General features: G+C 68.5%; 1 protein-coding gene across 1 annotated transcript; it reads left to right on the plus strand.

Moving 5' to 3' along the window:
- The first annotated feature begins 729 nt into the window (after positions 1 to 729).
- Positions 730 to 13,271, plus strand: ACAP1 (ArfGAP with coiled-coil, ankyrin repeat and PH domains 1). Its single transcript, XM_041121909.1, is given in 20 exon segments — positions 730 to 858; positions 2,841 to 2,898; positions 3,407 to 3,526; positions 3,919 to 3,972; positions 4,307 to 4,366; positions 5,039 to 5,218; positions 5,575 to 5,619; positions 6,068 to 6,163; positions 6,586 to 6,660; positions 7,278 to 7,331; positions 7,333 to 7,391; positions 7,921 to 7,972; positions 8,674 to 8,774; positions 9,246 to 9,355; positions 10,077 to 10,293; positions 11,137 to 11,206; positions 11,304 to 11,398; positions 11,823 to 11,980; positions 12,656 to 12,834; positions 12,952 to 13,271. Coding segments are annotated over 20 exon segments (2,115 nt in total). The 5' UTR covers positions 730 to 805; the 3' UTR covers positions 13,231 to 13,271.

The raw sequence follows: 13,271 nt of genomic DNA on the forward strand, positions 1-13,271 counted from the left end.
ACCGTCGCGCCAGCCGGCCGCTTGACGTCCCGGCAACAGTTGCCATAGGGACGGGGCCCTGCCCGGCAACGCCGCGGTCCCGCCGCTAATTAATCCCCGGTAACGAAGCTGGGCTAATTACGGTTCTGCCGCGGCCGGGGAGGGGGAGTGTGGGGGGTGTTAATTAGCGCTGGGATCTCATTCGCGACGGAAATAAAGCGGTTCTGAGGTATTAGCGGCCATCGCGGAGTAATTAACAAGTTATTACGATGTAATTAGAGGCTAATTAGCGCTCAATTAGGCGTTAATTAGAGGCTAATTAACTAAAAATAGGGGGTTGGGGGGGGGGGGCGCGCTTCCAGGCCCACTCCTGTGCCCGGATTGGGGTCAAGCTTCGTGTTAATGAACACAATCAGCCTAATTACTCTGCCCCCCCCCTTCCCCCCCTTGCTCCGTGTCCCCCCCGCGTCCCCTCCATCACCCCCCCATCCCGACCCCCCCCAAATCCCCCGTACCCCCCCCCCGCCCCCCCCGGTCGTACCCCCCCCATGTCCCCCCCCTCTATCCCCCCCCCATCCCCCCCTCCCCCCATCCCCGCTGCCCCCCCGGTCCCCCCCCCCATCCCGGTGCCCCCCCCCGTTCCCTCCCCCCGGGGCGGAGCCGCCTCCCGCCCGGCCCCGTCGCCGCCTGCCGCCTCCCGGCACCGCCGCCCGCCGGAGCCCCGGGACCCCCCCGGGACCCCCCCCCCCCACCTCCCCGGGACACCCCCCCCCTCCCTCCAGTCCCGCCTGTGCCCCCCCCTCCTTTTCCCGTTCCCCCCCCCGCCATGACGGTGAAGCTGGACTTCGAGGAGTGTCTGCGGGACTCGCCCTGGTTCAGGTACGGGACCCCCCCCCGGGGTAATTGGGGACCCCCCTGGCACCGGGACAACCCCCCCCCCCCCCCCAACTTGTCCCCTGGGCCCCCCCCCGGACCGGGACACCCCCCCCGGACCGGGACACCCCCCCCTGGATGGGGACACCCCCCCGATTTGTCCCCGGGATCCCCCCCCCCGAGCATCCTCTGGTACCAGCACCCCTCAAGGCCCCCCCCGGCCTCCCCGACCCCCCCCCACCGCTCCCAGGACCCCCCCCGGTCCCCCCCAAACTCTATCTGCCCTCCCCATCCCCCAGGACCAGGCCCCCCCCCCCAAATACCAGCCCCCCCCCCCCCAATACCCCAGGGTTGGAAATGGAGGGGGGGGCAGCACTGGGAGCCCCCCAAAATGGGGGGGGGCCAGCCCCCTCCCAAGGCCCCCCCCCAAGCCCCCAGCTCCCCCCCCCATCACACTGGGGGGGGCAGGGGGCAGTTGGGGTCACAGGTGGCCTCGTGCAAGAGCCCCCCCCCTCCTCGTGCGACCCCCACCCCTTGTGCAAGGTCCCCTCACACAAGCGTGCGAGACCCCCGGTGCACTCCCCTCGCACGAGGGTGTCGCCCCCCCCCATCGTGCAAGGGGGGGCCCCCCCCCGGGGGGGGAGGAAGCGGTTTCGCACGCGGGTGCGCACCGGGGAGGGGCAGGAAGCCACGGGGGGGGGACGGGGTGTGCGATGGGGGTGGGGGCCTCTCGCACGGCCTCGCACACGCGCGTGTAATGGGGGGGCGTGTGATCTCGCACGGCCTCGCACACGCGTGTGCAACGGGGGGGTGATCTCCCACAGCCTCGTGCACACGTGTGCGCCGGAGCCGGGGTGGGAGCGTGCAAGCTGACACGTCTTCGCACACGCGTGTGTGCTTCCAGCCTGGTGCTTGCACGGGGAGGCAGGGCTTGCACGAGAGTGGCCTTGCACGGGGAGCTGCTCTTGCACGAGGGGGTTTTGCACGAGGGATGGGGGCCTCTTGCACGAGGGGGGTCTTGCACGCAAGGCCTTGCACGAGGGGAGTCTTGCACAAGAAGGGTCTTGCACGAGGGGGTCTTGTACAAGGGGGCAGGGCTTGCACGAGGGTTTCCCCTCACGCCGGGGGGGTCCTCGCACGAGGGTCGTCTCTCGCACGAGGCCTGGGGGGGGGGAAGGCGTCAGCCATCTTGGGGTGCCCCAATGCCCCCCCCCCCCAAACCTGCCCGTGATGTCACGGCGTCACCACGGCGACGGCGCCCGCAGGAAGCGCCGCCGGAAGCACCCGCCGACCGCGGAGCCCCAAATCTCCCCCCAACCCCCCCAAATCCTTCCCGGGCCCCCCCAGGGCCCCCCAAGCCCCCCAGGGCCCCACAAATTCCCCCCTGACACCCCAATTCCCCCCCAGGATCCCCCAAAGCCCCCAACACCCCCCGGGCCCCCCCAAAGCCCCTCTCTGGCACCCCAAACCCCCCCATGACCCCCCCAAACCCATCTCAGATCCCCCAAACCACCCCATGTCCCCCCAAAACCCCTCTCTGACCCCCCAACCCTCCCCTGTGCCCCCCCAAACACCCTCTCTGACCCCCCAAAACCCCCCAGTGACCCCCCAAACACCTCTCTGACCCTCAAACCCCCCCGTGCCCCCCAGTGACCCCCAAAATCCCCTCTATGAACTCCTAAAGCCCCCAGTGACCCCCCAAAACCCCCATGACCCCCCACACTGCCCCCTTGTCCCCCCAAAACTTCTCTCTGACTCCTCAAACCCCCCCAGTGACCCCTAAAGCCCCCCCGGACCCCCCCAAACCCCTCTCTGACCCCCCAGATCCCCCCAGTGACCCCCAAAACCTCTATGACTCTCCAAACTCCCCCTGGACCCCTCCCAACCCCCCCAGTGACCCCCCAAACCCCCTCTATGAACCCCTAAACCCCCCCGGACCTGTCCCAAACCCCCCAGTGACCCCCCAAACCCCCCCGTCCCCCCCCCAGGGCGGCCGTGGAGGAGGCGGAGGCAGATGTGGCCGAACTCGAGACCCACCTGGAGAAGGTTGGGGGGGGGGGGGGCAGATGGGGAGCCTTAAGGGATTTGGAGGGGTGGGATCCCTTGGGATTAGGGCCCCCCCTAAGGATTTAGGGGGGTCCCTAAGGGATCTGGGGGGGCCCAGGATGCTCCTAGTGTTTGGGGATCCCTGAGGGATCTGGATCCAGGAGGATCTGGGGGGGGGGGGCCTGGGAGCCCAGGCAGGGCCAGGGTGGTCTTGGGGGGGTCCTGGAGGTTTGGGGATCCCCATGGGATCTGGGGCGATCTCAAAGTCCCGGGCAGTGCTGGGGGGGGGGGGGATCCTGGGGGGTTCCCTGGGGTTTGGGGACACCCAAGAGATCCTGGGGGATTGGGGGGGGATCTGGGGGGGACCTCAGAGTCCCAGGCAGTGGCTGGGGAGGGGTCCTGGGGGTTTTCCCTGGGGTTTGGGGCTCCCTGAGGGATCCCAGGGGATCGGGGGGGTCTGGGGCCGGGGGGGGGGGATCCCCAAGAGGCTGACGGTGCCCCCCCCCAGGTGCTGAAGCTGTGCTCCGCCATGCTGGAGGCCGGACGGCAGCTGGAGGGAACGAGCCGGGCCTTCGCCGCGGGGCTGCGGGAGCTGGCGGGGATCCCCCGCGGGGACCCCCTCGTGCGGGTGAGCACCCCCAAACCGAGGGGGGGTCCCAGGGGGTTTGGGGATCCCCAAAGCGGGGGAGCACCCCAAAATGGGGGGGCCTGGGGTGATTCCGGGGGGTCCAAAGTGGGTCTGGGGATGCCAGAGCCCCCGATGTGAGCAGGCGCCCCAAAATTGGGGGGGGTCACAGGGGCTTGTGGGGACCCCCTGATCCAGGTGAGCACCCCAAATTGGGGGGTCCCAGGTCTGGGGGAGGGGGCTACAGGGCTATTGGGGGGCCCCTGGGGGTTGGGGGGCCTTGGGCCCTGCTGGGGGATTTTGGGGGGCTCAGGGAAGGGGCGGGGGGGTGCCGGGGAATGTGGGGGGAGGGATGGGGGTCCCAGCCCCACCCCGACCCCCCCGACCCCCCCCAGGAGGCTCTGGAGAAATTCTGTGACTCCCTAGAGCAGATGATGGACAGCCACGAGGTAAGCAAGCCACGCCCCCTTTCCCTAGACCACGCCCCCCACCCCAAGCTCCACCCCTCTCCAAGCCCCTCCCACCCCTCTCCAAGCCCCTCCCAACCCTCTCCCACCTGGCCCCGCCCCATCCCTTGCAAGACCACGCCCCCTCCCAACTGGCTCACACACCCCCATCCAGAGCCACGCCCCCTCCCGGCCTGGCCACGCCTCCTCCCGGTCTACCCACGCCCCTCCCGGCCTGGCCACGCCCCCAGGGGCCCAACGAGGGATCCCTCAGCCCCCTGCCCCCCTCCCTGGGGACCCCCCCGGGTCCCTCTGACCCCCCCCCGTGTCCCCCCAGGAGCTGCAGGACAGCACCCAGGTCGCCCTGCGCCGCCACCATCCACACCCTGCTCAAGGAGTGAGTGGGGGGGGGGGTCCCATGGGTGCTGGGGGGGGGGGGGCATGGGTGCCATGGGGGTCCTGGAGGTGCTGGGGGGCAACCAGGGATGCTGGGGGTAGCCCATGGGTGCTGGGGGGGGACCCACGAGTGCTAGGGGTAGCCTATGTGTGCCATGGGGGTCCTGGAGGTGATGGAGGACCCCATGGGTGCTGTGGGGTCCCTACAGGTACTGGAGGGGGGGGGCATGGGTGCTGGGGGTCAGCCAGGGATGCTGGGGGCAGCCGATGGGTGCTGGGGGGTCCCATGGGTGCTAGGAGAGTTCTATGGGTTCTGGGGGACCCCATCGCTGCCATGAGGGTCCTGGAGGTGCTGGGGGGGTCCCATTGGTGCTGGGGGGTCCCACGGGTGCTGGGGGCATCCTATAGGTTCTGGGGGATCCCATTGCTGCCACAGGAGTCCTGGAGGTGCTGGGGGTCTCCCATGGGTGCTGGGGGTCTGGTGGGTGCCGTGGGGATCCTACAGGACCCTATGGGCGCCAGAGGGTCCCATGGGTGCTGTGAGGACCCTATAGACCCTGGCGGGGGGGGGGAAATGTCCCGGTGGGCCGTGCGGAGGCTGGGGGCGGGTGTCCTTCCCGGCACCCCCCCCCCCCCAGCAGGAGCACCCATGGGTACCCCCCCCCCCAGGGAGGCGCGGGGGCTGCGGGAGGCGCGTCGGGAGCGGGCGCGGGCGGCGGAGGCGCTGGCGGGGGCCCTGCAGCACCACGCCGAGGTCCCGCGCCGGCGGCCCTTGGAGGCCCGAGAAGCTGCCGCTGCTTTGGGCGGGGCCCGGGGCGTGGCCCGGGCGAGGGGGCTGGATTATGTTCTGCAGGTGGGTGGGGCTCGAGAGGGGTGGGGTCGTGGGAGGGGCGGGGTTTGGGTGGTGGGGGGGCTGGGGTGGGGGAGGATGGGGAGGGATTGTATAGGGCTGGAGAAGGTGTGATTTTTTTACGGGGGCGTGGTTTAACTGGGTGGGGCTCGAGGTGGGAGGGGCTTGTGGGAGGGGGGAGGTTGGGGTGGGGGGTGGGAAAGGATTGAGTAGGGCTGGAGGGGGCGTGGCTTTTTGTAGGGGGTGTGGTTTGTTGGGTGGGGCTTGAGGTGGGAGGGGCTGGAGCAGGCAGGGCTTGTGAGGGTGGGGCTTAAGAGGGTGGGGCCAGGGCACCCCCTAACCTTCCCCCCCCCCCCCAGATCAATGTGATGCAGGACAAGAAGAAGACAGAGATCCTCCAGTTTGTGAGCGATGGGGGGTGGAGGGTATTGGGGGGTCCCTGGGGGGGGTTGGGGGGGTCCCTGAGGGTTTTTGGGGGGTCCCTGGGGGAGTTGGGGGTCCCTGAGGGTCATGGGGGTCTCTGAGGGGCCTGGTGGGGTTCTGAGAGGGTTTGGGTGTCAACTAGGGGGGTCTGGGGGGGTGTTGGGGGGCTCCTGGGGGGATGTGAAGGGGTTTGGGGGGGTCCAGGAGGCACAAGGGGGGGTCCTGGGGTGCCTGGGGGTCTCAAGGAGGGTCTGGGGGGGCCTGGGGAGGTCCTGGGGGTCTGGGCACCACTGGGGTTGCTTAGGGGTGTTAAGAATTTTTGGGGGGTCCCATGGGTGATGGTGGGGATCTATGGCTAGGCGGAGGGATCTAGGGGTCCTGGGGGGGGACAGACAGATGACACACTAACACCCCCCCCCCCCCCCCCAGGTGCTGGCCCTGCTGGAAGCCCAGGCCGCCTTCTTCAGCCAGGGCCACCGCAGGGCCACCAGCACCCAGCAGTACCGGGGGCAGCTGGGGGCGCAGGTGGGGACCCCCACCCACCCCCAAACCCTCCCACCCACCCCAGGGGACCCCGGCATCCGGGAGGGACCCCCTACCCACCCCAGCAGACCCCAGCATCCAGGATGTGTCATTCCCCCCCCCCCCCAAAACTATCCGGGTGGGACCCCTTGGGCCCTTGGGACACCTCCCGCCCATACCCCCCCCCAGCCACCCCAGGGGACCCAGGTGGCTGGGGGGGACCCAGGAATCTGGGGGCGGGACCCAGGTATGGGGGGGACCCAGCATTTGAGGGGGGCCACAGGCATTCAGGGGGGGGACCCAGGAATCTGGGGAGGACCCAGCATTTGGGGGGGGGGCCCAGGGGTGCGGGGGGGGCCCCAGGCATTTGGGGAGGGGACACCCAGGTGCCCGGGGGGGGTGACCGAGGGGTCCGGTCCCCGCAGCTGGACCGGCTGGTGCTGGAGGGGGCCCGGCAGCAGCGGGACATGGAGCAGCGCCACGCCCTGCTGCTGCAGCAGGTGGGCGGGGCCGGGGGCGTGGTCAGGGCACGAGGGGGCGGGGTTAAAATCCGGAGGGGCGGGGTTAGAAGGCGGGCGGGGGGGCTGAGCCTAAAAGGCAGGGGGTGCACCAAGAGGGCTCTGCTGAGGGGGCGTGGCCTGAGCCGGAGGGCGGGGTCTTGGAGGCTTGGGGTGTGGCCTGGGGTGTGGGGGTGGAGCTAGCTCCAAGGGGCGGGGCCGTGGGCAGTGGGAGGGGTCTGTATCCAATCAGCAGCAGGGAGGGGCGGGCTCGGTTTTGATTGATGGGTGGGGACCCGGTTGATTGACAGGCGGGGTCAGCATTGACTAACAGCCTTCAGGTCGGGCTGGGATGATTGACAGGTAGCTGGGGGCGGGGCCAGCTTTCATAAGCTTTGATTGACAGCTGGCCAGATGAAGCAGGTTTGATTGACAGTTCTAGGGCAGGACTACCTTTGACGGACAGCTTTGGGGGGGTGGGGCCAAGTTGATTGACACGTCCAAGAAGGGGGTGGGCCTTTAGCAGACTGGCAGCCCCCAGGACCTATTGGGGGCAAGCAGGGCTGAGGGGCAGGTCCAGAGAGGCTGGGGGCGGGCCCAGGCTGACGGGCGGCCCCCAGGACCTATCACAGGAGACGGTGGGCGGGGCCACAGGGGAGGCGGGGCCGGGGGCCCCCCCCCATGGAGGGGTACCTGTACAAGAGAGCCAGCAACGCCTTCCGCACCTGGAGCCGGTACCCCAAAACCCCCCCGGATCCCCAAAAAGCCCCCCCGCACCCCACCCGCACCCCACTCAACCCCCAAATCTGCTCCCCCCCCAAACCAACCCCCCAAATCCCCCCTGACCCCCCCCGGTGCCCTCACCCCCCCCCCCGTACCCCCAAACAGCTCCAGGTACCCCTGAACAACCCCTGTACCCCCAAATCCCTGTGCCCCCCCGTACCCCCAACCCCCCCGTACCCCTGAATGCCCCTTTTATGGGGTGCCCCCGGACCCCCCCTTTCCCCTGGGGCATTTTGGGGTCCCCCTGACCCCCCCCTTTCCCTGGGAAAGTTTGAGGGGTCCCCCGACCCCCCCCTTGCCCCAGGGGGGTTTTGGGGTCCCCCCCAGCCCCCTTCTTTTCCCTGACCTCCCCCTTTCCCCTGGGGGGTTTTGGGGTCCCCCCTTGACCCCCCCTTTCCCCTGGGGGGGTTTGGAGATCCTCCTGACCCCCCCCATTCCCCCATGTGAGTTTTGGGGTCCCCCCCATTTCCCCCCCCCCAGGCGCTGGTTCTCCATCCAGAGCAACCAACTGGTGTACCTCAAACGGGCGCGGGTGAGCGGGTTTTGGGGGGCCCCGGGGGGGGCGATGAGCTTGGGGGGGGATGGATTGGGGGGAGCAGATTTGGGGGTTGAGTTTTGGGGGGGGTACTTTGAGGGTGCAGATTTTAGGGTGAAGTTTTGGGGAACAGATTTGGGGGGCTGCTTTTAGGGGTGACTTTGGGAAGCAGATTTGGGGGGCAGGTTTTTGGGGGTGTAATTTGGGGGGCAGGTTTTGGGGGTCACTTTGAGTGGGGTGAATTTGGGGACATGTTCTTTGGGGGGTGGTTTTGGGGGGGCAGGTTTGGGGGTGCAGATTTGGGGATCAGGTTTGGGGGGGCAGTTGGGGGGGGCCGGTTCTGGGGGTGCAATTTTGGGGGGTGGTTTTGGGGAGCAGGTGTTTGGGGATCAAGTTTTGGGGGGCAGATTTGGGGGTCAAGTTTTGGGGAGCAGATTCTGGGGGGCAGATTCTGGGGGAATAATTTGGGGGTGCAGTTTTGGGGGGGGTGGTTTTGGGGGGGCAGTTTGGGGGTGCAGTTTTTGGGGGTCAGTTTTGGGGTGCACTTTTGGGGGGGCTGTTCTCAGGGGGACACTTTGAGAGGCTGAACTTTGGGAGGTATTTTTTAGGGCCTGGTTTTGGGGAGTGGATTTGGGGGGGGGGGGCTTCAGAATTGGGGGGGGGATCGCTGGGGTTGAAATTTGGGGGTGCCCCCCCAGGACCCCCCAACAGTGGTGGTGGAGGACCTGCGCCTCTGCACCGTCAAGCCCTGCCCCGACCTCGAGCGTCGCTTCTGCTTCGAGGTCGTCTCCCCCTCCAAGTGAGTGCCCAGAGACCCCCAAAACCTCGGGGGAACCCCAAAACCCGGGGGGGGACCCCAACCCTCCTGCGGGACCCCAAAACCTCCCAATCCCCAAAGGGGGGGGTCCAAAATCCCTCCCCCAAATCCCTGGGACCCCCAAATCTTCTGACAACCCGGGGGACCCCAAACCCTCTTGGGAATCCCCCAAAACCGGGGGGGGGACCCCAAAACCTCGGGGGGGACCCCAAAAACCCCCTTGTGCCCTGCTCCCCCACATCCCCCCCATGTCCCCTGACCCCCATATCCCTGTGTCCCCCCGTGTCCCCCCCACGTCCCCTGACCCCTCGTGCCCCCCCGTGTCCCCCCACATCCCCACGTCCCCCCGTGTCCCTGCGTCCCCTTCTGTCCGCTGACCCCCCAAGTCCCCCCCAAGTCCCTCTGTGTCCCCCGGCCCCCCCTGACCCCCCCGTGCCCCCCCTCGTCCCCCAGGTCCTGCGTGCTGCAGGCAGACTCGGCGGGGCAGCAGCGAGCCTGGCTCAGCGCCGTCCAGAGCAGCATCGCCTCCGCCTTCAGCCAGGGGCCCCCCCGGGACCCCCCCGGTCAGGTGGGTACCCCAAAACCTCCTCCATTGGCAGGGGTGGTACCCCAAAAGCCCACCTGGCTAGGTGGGTACCCCAAAAGTCCCTAGGGTGGGCCTGGGACCCTCGAAAACTCTCTTGGGGGCACCAGGAATCCCCCTCAAAACCCTCCTGGGATCAGGGACCCCCAAAAATCCTACTGGGGGGGGAGATGAGGGACCCCAAAATCCTCTTGGAGGGATCAGGAACCCCCTGGGCTGGGGCTGGGACCCCAAAAACTGTCCTGGGGGCATCAGGGACACCCTAAAACCCTCTTGGGGAGATCAAGGACCCCCAAAACCCTCCTGGGGGAACCAGGGATGCCCCAAACCTCTCCTGGGGAATCAGGGACAACCCCCCCCTCCCCCAAAAAACCTCCCTGGGGGGGATTGGGGACCCCCAAAATCCTCACCGGGGGGTATTGCAGACCCCCCAAAACCCTCCTGGGGTGATCTGGAACCCCCAAAACCTTCAGGGGGGATTGGGGACTCTAAAACCCTCATGGGGGGGTCAGGGATGCCCCAAACCCTCCTGAAGAATCAGTGACCCCCCCAAAACCCTTGTAGGGGAATCAGGGACCCCCAAAACTCTTCTGGGGGGGTCAGGGACCCCCCAAAATCCTCATGGGGTGATCTGGCACCCCAAAACCTTCTCTGGGGGGGGATCAGGGCCCCCTCCCTGCCCCCCAAGGGGGGTCCCCAAGCACTACCCAACCCCTGCCCCCCACCCAGCAGCCCGCCGAACGTTCGTGGTCGGGGTCCCGGGGGGTTCGGGGGGGGGCCCCCCGAATCTCAGGTTCTGGAGACGGTGCTGGGGCTGGAGGGGAACGGGAGCTGCTGCGACTGCCGGGAGCCGGCACCCGCCTGGGCCAGCGTCAACCTGGGCATCACCCTCTGCATCGAGTGCTCCGGCATCCACCGGTGAGGGCACCCCAAACCCCCCCCCGGGCACCCCAAAAAACCCCCAGGGCACCCCGACCCCCCCCCTGCCCCCCAGGACCCTCTAATGTCTCCCCAAGGTCCCTCAAATGTCCCTCAAGGGTCCCCAGATCCAGCATCAGCCTCTGCCTTGAGGGCTTCAGCATCTACCGGGGCACCCCAAAATGAGATAAGGGCGCCCCAAAATCCCCCTGGCCCCCCCCAGACCCCCCAAAGATCTCGCCCAAGGTCCCTCCAAAGTCCCCCAAGGGTCCCCCCGTGGGCCTGCATAGCCCCCCCAAGAGCCCTTCAACACCCCTGCAAGATCCTCAGGGCACTCCAGTGACCCCCAAGATCGCCCAGAGACCCCCAAGACCCCCAGGGCCCCCCCAGGGACCTTCAGAGCCCCCCACGATCCCCAGGCCCCCCCCAGGACCCTCAGGGCCCCCCAATGCACCCCAAGACTCCCCCAGGGACCTGCACAGGCCCTGGGGACCCCCAGGACCTCCCACTGAGCCCCCCCAAGAGCCCCCTGAGACCACCCGGGGCCCCCCAAGACCCCCCCAGGGACTGTCAGAGCCCTCAGCCCACCCCCAGGGACCCAAACACCCTCCAGGGCCCCCCCAAGACCCCCCCGGACCCTCAGGGCCACCCCAGGGACCCCCCAAAATCCCCCAGGGCCCCCCCAACACTCCCCCCAGTGAGCTGTAGGGCCTCCAGGACCCCCCCACTCCCCCAGGGACCACCAATGCCCCCCAAGACCCCCCCAAGGACCTTCAGAGTCCCCCAGGGATGCCCCCAGGACCATGAGGGCCACCCCTGACCCCCCAAATCCCCCCCCCCCAGGAGCCTGGGGGTCCACTTCTCCAAAGTGCGTTCGCTGACGCTGGACTCCTGGGAGCCTGAACTGGTGAAGGTAACTGGGAGCACTGGAAGGGGGGGGGACGGGACTGGGAGGGCCTGGGTGGCCCCTCCAGGTGACACTCTGGGGGTAATGTGTGTCCCCCCCCCAGTTGATGTGCGAGCTGGGGAACAGCACCCTGAACCGCATCTACGAGGCTCGGGTGGAGGAGATGGGGGTGAAGAGACCCCCCCCCGGCTGCTCCCGGTGAGAGCCCCCCCTCATACTGCACCCCAAAATTGGGGGGGGGTGTCAGACACCCCCCAGGCCCTCAGAGACACCCCCCCCCAAGTCCCAAACTGGTGCCTCCTGGGATATCCCCCTCCCCACCCAAGAGGACCCCCCAGGACCCCCCAAACCGGTGACCCCCCACAGGGGGCAGTGATAGGAGCCGCAGGACCCCCCCCCCCCAGGATCCTCCCTGGGACCCCCAGAACCAGCCCTTAGGACCCCCCAGGACCCCCCCAAATCCCCACAGGGCACAGCGGGAGGACCCCAGGACCCCTCAGGCCCCCCTCCAGGACCCCCCAGCCCCTCTAAACCCCCCCAGGGCGCAGTGGGAGGACTCGAGGACCCCCCAGGACCCTCCCAGGACCCCTCAGGACCCCCCAAACCCCCCCCCCCCCCCCAGGGCGCAGCGGGAGGACTGGATCCGGGCCAAGTACGTGGAGAAGAAATTCGTCACCGGGCTCCCGGGAGGGGGGCCCCGGCCCCGCCCATCCCGCGCAGGCCCCGCCTCTCGCCCAGGCTCCGCCCCCCGCGGCAGCCCCACCCCCCGCAGCTGCCACACCCAGGTAGGGGAGGGAAGGGGGTGGGGGGGAGGAAGGGGCGGGGCTCTGTGTATTGGGGAGGGGCTTGATGGGTGGGGTGGGGCTTGTGGAGGGCAGGGCTATCATTAGGTGGAGCCTGCCATTCAAGGGGATGTGCTTGTGGTGGGGGGTGGGGCATAATGTTAAGGGGCGGGGCTTCAGTTGGAGGGGTGGGGGCTTGTTATAAGGGGGTGGGGGCTTATGGAGAAAGGCGGGGCTTATCATTAGGGCAGGGCTTGTGAGGGGCAGGGCTTAGCAGTGGGTTGGGCTTATGAAGGGCGGGGCTTATGGCAAAGGGTGGGGCTATTGCAAAGAGGCGGGGCTTATGGGGAAGGGGTGTGGTTTGGGGGGCGTGGCTTGTGATGGAGAACAGCTGCTGGGGGTTGCAGTTGCTGGGGGTGTGGCTTGCACCTTTGTGGGCGTGGCTTGTGCCTCAGGCATGGCTTGTGCCTTGTGGGCGTGGCCTATGCATTGTGGGCGTGGTATCCCGGGTGGGCGTGACCTCCCAGCCAGGTGGGCGGGGCTTACAGGCCAACAACCTCCTAGCAGAGGATGGGGGGAAGCTTTGGGAGGGTGGGTGGGCGGCAGGATGGGCGTGCCTCTCCGCGGGCGGGCGTGTCCCGAGCAAGATGGGCGTGTCCTGAAGCCCCACCCCCCCCAGAGCCCCCGGAGGCGGAGGGCCCCCCCAGCCTTCACCCCGGGGCTCTGCTCTACTGGGCGGCCCAGCACCGGCGCCTGCCCACCATGGCCGACGCGCTGGCCCACGGCGCCGACCCCGGGTGGGTCAACGCCGCCGAGGACAACCGCACCCCCCTGCTGCAAGCTGTCGCCGCGGTAACCGAGGGGGTGTTTTCGGGGGGGGGTGGCACCCACAGGGGCACCCTAGGGTGCTGGGACCACCCCCCACCTAATTGTGTATGACCCCCCCCCCCCCCCCCCCCAAAAAAAAAGAACTCGCTGCTGGCTTGCGAGTTCTTGCTGCAGAACGGAGCCAGCGTCAACCAGAGCGACAGCCGCGGGCGGGGGCCGCTGCACCATGCCACCGTGCTGGGACATACTGGGTGCGTCCCCAGTAGCGTACTGGGAAGGGGTGGGGAGGGGGAACTGGGGGGGGGGGGTACTGCCCCTCACTCTGAGCCCTATGTTATCAGTGGTGGCGGCGCCCACCCCAAAAGCGGCCGGTTTGGGAAGCTAAACAGGGGCTGCCTTGGGCAGTGCCCAGATGGGTGACCTGACCCTACTCATTGAACTGGGGGGGGGTAACCCTCTTT

Source organism: Aquila chrysaetos, unplaced genomic scaffold, assembly GCF_900496995.4.
Source record: "Aquila chrysaetos chrysaetos unplaced genomic scaffold, bAquChr1.4, whole genome shotgun sequence".
In the NCBI taxonomy this organism is placed as follows: Eukaryota; Metazoa; Chordata; class Aves; order Accipitriformes; family Accipitridae; genus Aquila; species Aquila chrysaetos.